The sequence below is a fragment of the Dermacentor andersoni genome, chromosome 3 (assembly GCF_023375885.2).
Source record: "Dermacentor andersoni chromosome 3, qqDerAnde1_hic_scaffold, whole genome shotgun sequence".
NCBI classification, from domain to species: Eukaryota; Metazoa; Arthropoda; class Arachnida; order Ixodida; family Ixodidae; genus Dermacentor; species Dermacentor andersoni.
The window spans coordinates 103,080,067-103,088,199 of NC_092816.1; the positions used below are offsets into that span (position 1 = coordinate 103,080,067).

The window sequence follows — 8,133 nt, forward strand, 5'->3', positions numbered from 1 at the left end:
TGCCAAGGGAAGGAAAGCGTAGCGGAGGATGGCACAAAACTAGGTGGTGCGATGAAATTGGGAATTTCGCAGGTGCAAGTTTGAATCACCTAGCGCAAGACAGGGGTAATCGAAGATCGCAGGGAAAGGCCTTCGTCGTGCAGGGAACCAAAAAATAAGCTGCTGCTTGCCACTAGCTGTTAGCTGCTAGTTGCTTGCTGTTCCAGCTGCTGCTGCTGCTGCTGCTGATGATGATGATGTTTATTATTATCATGATGATGATGATGTCTGTAAATGCGGAACATAATGAGCGCGAGACGCATAGCCCCCTCTCTCGGCAGGCTTTACTGGATGGTCAACAGCGCTTAGAAATATTTAAAAAAGACAGCACAGTTATTATTTCCGAATTTGTTATTGTATAAAAGAATGAGACTCATGTGGGAACACCTTTGAAGATGTGAAAATCAGTAGGTACCTGAGCCGCTTGAACATTTGATTAGACCCTACCTTCTGTTCTAGAAGAGCCAACGACGGAACTTGGCAAGTTTCAAAAATTTTTACTAAACCAAAAGGGCCATGTCACAAAAAAAAAGTGCGTGGATATTCGTGACTTCACGCTGACGTGTCAGCGCTGGGAATTCCGACCCACAATTCATGCAATGCAACTAGTAACTGGTCACTATGTACCCTTACTATATTTTTAATAACTAAGCCATTAAAAATAAATTACCAAAAATAGGTTTTTTAAGCGTGCGTAGCGTCTTGGCATGTGAGGGTCAGTTAAGTGGTACCTTGGATATCTTCCGCTCCTTGAAGTCATCTAAGACGAGGTACGTCATGCAGCCGCCGAAGTAGCACACGGCGTGATAGTAGGGCTGGATGTAGTATTCGTTGAGAGTTCGCACCATGATGCTGAAGCGATCCGAAAAAAAATAGAAAAGAATAAAAGTACAATGCTACAGCACGGGGAAGGCATTTACTGCGATTAGTGAAGGAGTATAGACCCCTTTCGCTATTTACAAACACAGGCCGTGGACGGCTTCCGGTTTTGCTCCCTGACGTAGCTCGCTAAATGTAGCGAGCCAGAAACATATTAGCGGCTTGTCGCGTAGCAAGACTGCGTTAAAGTCTAAACCTACAGACTTTCATCACTTCTCCTGTGTACATATAACGACTATTTTACAAGCCAACGTTGCCGCAAGCTATACAAATATATTTTGTGTGAGTATGGAGGCGTGATGTGCATGTCTTTTATCTCAAAACTAAAAAAAATAGATTTCAGGCTTAGTGAAGCAGTTTATAAACGTGCTTTGTGCCCAGCGCTGTAGATTGATAGCGTCCGTGGTCGGAAGTTTCTTACAGCCGCACTATCGCTGCTGTTATCGCGCCCAGCGACCTATACTCGCGGATAACTTTCTGTGGCTATGAAGGAAAAACTACGGAGGCAAAGCGCGCACAAGTGAGAACGCTTCTGAAAAGTGGCCCGCGTTTTAATCCGCGTTAGTTTAGGCTGGGGAAGATAAAATATAAGCGCCTTATTAGCAACAGTTAAACAAGACAGGGGCGCGATAACGTAAAACTATTCCAACCTTTTCTATTCCAATTCTGCTATCAGCCCTCCACGATTGGTCAAAAACTTTTTTCGACCACCCCCACTTCGCCTGTCTGTCACGCGACGTCACGAAAACCGCGATACCTCCCCATCTGATATGATGTGTACACACTGATTATGCATGATTTGACAGAAAAAAGAAAAACAGTTATTTCTGATTCGACCCCTTTTCGCCATTAGCCCTCAGCTATTGGTAAAAAGTTTTCGGGCTGCACCCACTTCTCCTGCCTGTCACGCGACGTCACAAAACCGCAAGAACTCACCGCGTCAAAGTGACGTGTATGCGATAAAGATGTATTAATATGCCGAACAAAACTGAATTTTCTTCGGAATAGCCGCAGGCTGCACCGTTCCGAAAGGAATAGAAGACGGCTGCCGCCGATCGCTCAGACGCTGGCTACTCGCACCTGCCGGAGAGCATGGGTGTATTTGCGTATAATAAAACTGCTTGCGTGGCCGTGTAACGTTTTCGAGCATTTTCGGCACGTTTACCCCCTCATTCTGCCAACTCTTATTTGCTGAGGGTCCGTTTTAGCGTCATTCTTGAGCTTCCGTTGCATGCCGCCGCGATTTTCGACCAGCCACCGCAAGCTAAGTAAGGGAAAGCCGACCAATCGTAGCCGCCGGCACCACCCTCTTCATCCGTTTATCTACTTTCAGTGCAGTGGCTCAGCCCCATCGAATCCCTCTCCACTTGAGCGTTCTCCTCGCCTCTTGTCAGCCAATTAGATACGACAAGCCGCTCAGTGTAGGCAATGTTATTCGTTTTTCAAGCAAACAAAAGTGACCTCCTATAAACGAGGAGAGCGTTTGATTGGTCTGTTCAGACAACCCTGTGGGTGACCGCCCGGTGCTTGCGTCGGTGGTTACGCAAATTTGACGTCAGGAAATTGGAATAGAAACATATTGGAATAGTTTTACGTTATAGGGCCCCAGTACACACCCCCAAGTGTAAAGGTTTACTTACCTTGCGGCGTTTCCCTTCCCTGTCTGTGGAAAAGCGAAACCGTCGGAGGTGGAAGCTGCGTCGCTTCCGCTTCTGTTCCGACAAACCAAAGGCACTGTCAAACGCTGCCGGACTGCTTGGCGCCGTAACACATGTGCAGCCGCCACGCGCCCGTAGCTTTCCTTTCATAGCCACAGAAAGTTGTCCGCGAGTAGTCTCGCAAAAAAAACAAAAACAAACAAAAAAAAAAACGAGTGCTACGATGCTAATAGAGGGTTTGGTGAATTTTCCCCGCACTGCGTGCAGTGACCGCATTTACTTTTAATTGGCAGTGATCTTCAATACTTACTCCGCAACCGATCCTGGGAAGATCATAAACGGCGACAGCTGAAAGACTGCAACGACGCACGTTCCAGCAATGCAGCCCAGTAGAGCTAGAAGGGCGAATGCTCCAACTGTAAGTGTCCTGCGCCTGTGCATCTAGTGTCCTTGTCAAACAAAATCGGCAGGATTGTTCTAACTGTGGAACTTTCCTAGCAAACAATAAATGATTACTTCAAGGAACACATGGGCCTTGAATATCTAATCCGCTGTTTATTATTTTAAAGGAAATGGCCAAAAGTGTCTGCACGGGAAATCAACATAATTACGTGAAGCTTATCTGTCTCGCTACTTTTTGCACAGATGAATTTATTTAATAACTACTCGTAAACTTGTACGTTGGATTAAAAACTGTCATTCAGTTTGTGCAAGATCCTCCGTAGGTATGCTTACATTTGCACATTACTTTTGGAAGTAAAGCAATTGTTCATGAATAGCACAGCGGTTATAACTTTACTTATCCAACTAGGCCAACAATACACTCTGCAAGCTGCAAGCAAAAGCACTCATATGGTGAAAACACTCGTGTACTAGGCTTATGCGCAAGAGGATTGTATTGCTGTATGAGCATTTATCACCGCTGTACAAAGAATTAATGGAAATTAAAAAAAAATTACTGGCATGATTGTGTAAGGTCGTTTTCATTTGAATCTAACAACGGATACCGCAGTGCTTTTGAGTCAATTTCTTAATTTGTACACGTAACAAGCAGATGCATAATACATTTTTAATAAATATTTCCATGGGCTGTAACTAGTAAAATATCTCGAATGCATATTTTCTGTATGCGGCTTTTCCCATTATGATCTTCCTTTTTTAAAAGAGCTTACCGTTTGAATATCAGCAGTGTAACAAGAGAGACGACGAATAGCTGGAAATCCGTCGACAGGTACCACATGTGTGGTATGACATCCTGGCACGAGAAAAAAAAAGGGATATTGCACATAAACAAAGTTCACTGTTGTTAAGGCAGAGAGAGAGAGAGGGAGGGGGGGAGCACTTTGCTTATGTCTACTCATCTGGCCCGTCTAAGGTACGCGCTTGTTAAACCAGCCAATAGGAACCCCCTAAACCAGCAATATGTATCATTTGGACACAGAAAGCTTTTTAACGAAACACAGGGATTTCTTCTAGCATCTGTGTCGTCACCTACATGCTACTAAGGGTTAGTGAAGAGAATCAAGAGAGAGAGAGAGAGAGAGGGGGGGGGGACCGGTACATTGAAAATGACCCGATAAGAAAAATATCAGATTTGTATTTACATCCGAAATAAAGTTCGCTGGATTACAAGGCAAATGCAGGTGATGTAAAAATAAAGTTCGGTCATTCAAATGTGCCCAATGTCTAGCAAATCAGTTCTGCACAAGGGCGAAAGGTCGACGAAAGTTCACGAAACGGAAAAATTTCCATCCAACCGACTGTAGCACGACGCTACAAAGGAAGCCCATATGAGTTTCTAAAAAAGAAAGCGTCGAAGTTGAAACAGAATTCGTTCTTGCCCCGGACAACTTGAACCTATTGCCAAAGCCTTACCGGGACGGTCGCTCTACCCTCTGAGCTAATCAGGAGCTTAGATGATGGCAGAGAGACGGTGAAATATTTGACAACTCGCCTGGCTGAGTTATCAATACCACGCCGGTAAGGCGTTCGTCCCAAGTTAGAATCGTGGACCAGGGGCGCTATACCGTAAAACTGTTCCAAACATTTCTATTCCAATTCTGCGATCAGCCCCCCGCGATTGGGCAAAAATTTTTGGACCACCCCCCTTCCACCTGTCTGTCACGTGACGTCACGAAAACCGCAATAGCTGCCCATCTGATATAACGTGTACACACGGATCATGCATGATTTGACCAAACAAAGGAAAAATAGTTATTTATGATCTGACGCCTCTTCACCATGAGCCCTCGGCTATTCGTCAAAAGTTTTCGGACTGCGGCCACTTCACCTGCCTCTCACACGACGTCACAAAACCGCAAGAACTCACCGCGTCAAAGTGACGTGTAAGCAATGAAGATGCATTAATATGCCGAACAAAAATAAATTTTCTTCTGAACAGCCGCAGGCTGCCCCGTTCCGAAAGGAATAAATGATGGCTGCCGCCGATCGCTCAGGCACTGGCTACTCGCACCTGTCGAAGAGCATGGGTTTATTTGCGTGTAATAACACTTTTTGCGTGGCCGTGTAACATTTTCGAACAATTTCGGCATGTTTACGACCTCATTCTGCCAACTCTTCTTTGCTGAGGATCCGTTTTAGCGTCATTCTTAAGCTTCCGTTGCATACGGCCGCGATTGTCGACGAGCCAGCACAAGCTAAGTAAGGGAAAGCGGACCAATCGCAGACACCGGCACCACCCTCTTCATCCGGTTATCGATTTTAAGTGTAGTGGCTCGGCCCTATCGAATCCCTCTCCACTTGAGCGTGCTGTTCGCCTTTTGTGAGCAAATTAGATTAGACAAGCCGCTCAGTGTAGGCAATATTATTCGTTATTCAAGCCAACAAAAGTAACCTCCTATGAACGAGGGGAGCGTTTGATTGATCTGTCCAGACAACCCGGCGGCTAATCACCCAATGCTTGCGTCGGCGGTTACGCAAATTTGACGTCAGAAGACTGGAATAAAAACATATTGGAATAGTTTTACGTTATAGGGCCTCAGGACGAATGGATGTTCCAGCTGTGAAATCCTGTTTCTGAAATAAAAATCACGTGGGTTTCCCTTGTAGCTTTGTCCTGCAGTGGAGGGTATGACAGTTTTTCCCTTTCAACAACATTTCCTAAAGGTTGCCAAGCAAGCTAATCTCCTGAATTTAAGGAAACAAGTCCAAGAGCTTACGCTGTCCATAATGGAAGGGCAAGGCATTGGACAGAATGTGCTTATCAGCATCAGTGGTGCCCGACTTGTTTTGCCCATGTAGCCTTCATAGAATGTTTAATGAAATGTTTCCGTGTGCATTTCCCATGCATCAATGCGTACTAAAGGTTGTTGCAGTAGGATGTTCCTTATTCAGTGGTGGCAAAGCCTACTGTATGCATTAGGCGGAGAAGAGACCGTTTCAAAAGGAGCAGGGCAAGGGCAGGGTAAGGAAAGGGCGCATGTTTATTACTGGGGATTCGTTTTAGTAGTAAAGGGAGGTTGCGCTGTGGGAAGACAGTGCTAAAATCTAGAAAATCTTCTCCTCTTTCGAATTCCTCATGCTAGGTGCCAGAAATGCCGCTCATTTAGATATTCCCAGAAAAAATACGAGCTAGACTAAACCTCAGTCACCAGAATAAAAAAAGTCGCCATATACCAAAATATACACCGGGATGGTCACCGACCAAGCTTTAGGCTCCTTTTCAAATTGCACTTGCAGGAGTAGCGAAGCGCAATACAATCGGGTTACGGAAAAGCACGCACAAGAACGATTGATTTAACCAATCCAGAATGTTGTATTTGGTGACATTCCAAGAGCCCGTACTGGATGTATATAAAATTTCATAAAGTGCATGAATCTATACGCACTTCTAAATCGTCTGAAGTAAAAACAGTTAAACCGACACGTATAATATTTACTTCACGATTTCTAATACGATGATTTATTAGCGAATTGAACTGGGTTGATTGAAGAATTAATAAATAAATATTATTAAAGTGCAAAAAACATGGGACAAGGCAGTATGTACCGGCAAGACGATTCCTTGTCGTGCCTGAATAAGCTATATTTTGTGCTATTTTTTAAGCTCTAGTTGTTTTCAACAATAAGAGTACGTCTGCCGAAAGTATTATCATTTCAGAGTTCACTGTGCTTATTTTCGTTGACTTTAAATAGAAGAACCAAACAGCTTCCTATTTAGTGTCCAAGCAGATCGCAATGGTCTCGCAATATCACACCTGCTGCAGACAGTTCGCATCACACTTTTTGCGCGCCGTTTCAGCTTTTAACAGCTACCGCTCTTTCTCGCTGTACGTGTTGAATTTCTCCACGGTACCATAATTATTGCGAAGCTTTTAAAACTTAATTATCCTTACTTGCAGATCCCAACCAGTGCCACGCACATGGAAAACGTTGTAATGGCGAGTAACCATCAACGATTTGCAAGAGAGATTCCAAGAGTCTAGAATCCACCGTCGGCATATACTCGCAGAAAGGTACCCATTCCATTTGTGCAGACATGACACACCTATATGAGTTTCACGTGTATTGGAATAAAGCTCATGTTGAAACAAGCGAAAAGTTCATGTAACGCAGCGCTGAAGTGTAGGCCGACAGCATTTGTAGTAAAAGTATAATGCGACGACGGAATGCACCGCACAGTACGTAGATGCCTTTCGTAAAGACGTTGTCATAAAGAGCTTACACTTACACGTTCGCTGATTCTATCGAAATTTCGGATCTGTAGAAGCAAGTGCCACCAATGAGAGGCGACCTCCTTGTGCAGGTCTTGGAAGAACGCCTTCGTGTTCGGACCCGTGACGAAGGGCTGAAGCGCGTACAGGCACATGATGATGAAAAACAGTGGAATGCAAGTCCTGCAGAGAGAATGATATAATTACTCTCCTTAAAGGGAAAACAGGAGAATGTCGTCATCTCTTCTCGACTTTGACCTCTTCGGCTAGGATATGCGTTTACGTGTACAGAACTCTCTTTTCCCAATACACATCAGCAGTTGTATGAAAAACAAAAACATCGGCATTAAGGCTGCGGGTTAACGGAACCCTATGCTTAACAAATGGGCATCATATTCACATCCATGCGGAGATAATTGCTAAACAGGGTCTCTTTATTGTAAGCACAGCCATGTCTGTGTTACGCGCCGTTTTTAATCAGCAGTGGTGTAGGTATAGTTTTTTCTTTAATTTTCCTTTTTCGTCTTTTTGCTATGACTAAGCCTTAAGAAGCTGACAGTAAATTAAATGAGGATTTAATACTACAAAACTACAAGAAGTAACTTAGAAATACCCAAAAGATAATCCTGCCAAGTTCACATTTTTGTCATGTCCACGGGAATCCTTGCATGTCGTCTGGAATCCTTTGTATCATTCACTCTCTCGACATGTCTCGCATGAAGGCTTCTCTCTGCATACGCTCCTCAGGTCGGGTTTTTTCTTTTTCCTAACAAGCGGAGGTATGGCGTAATAAATATTTCCGATGAGAGTATTGTCTCGTCCTGTCTCATTGTAATGTGGTCCTGTTCGCTCTAAAATTAACATTGCGTGACTACGCATATTTG

The 8,133-nt window shown here is 44.2% G+C and overlaps 1 protein-coding gene across 1 annotated transcript in view; it reads right to left on the bottom strand.

Annotated features, from left to right (window-relative positions):
• Positions 1-755: 755 nt before the first annotated feature.
• LOC129386950 (uncharacterized) overlaps positions 756-8,133 on the bottom strand; it is a 36,719-nt gene continuing 29,341 nt past the window's right edge. Inside the window, exons 6-8 of the mRNA XM_055075470.1 lie at positions 7,267-7,432; positions 3,749-3,831; positions 756-891 (exon numbers count right to left, since the gene is read on the bottom strand). Of these exons, the coding sequence (XP_054931445.1) occupies positions 756-891; positions 3,749-3,831; positions 7,267-7,432 (385 nt within the window). The remainder of the gene's footprint in view (positions 892-3,748; positions 3,832-7,266; positions 7,433-8,133) is intronic.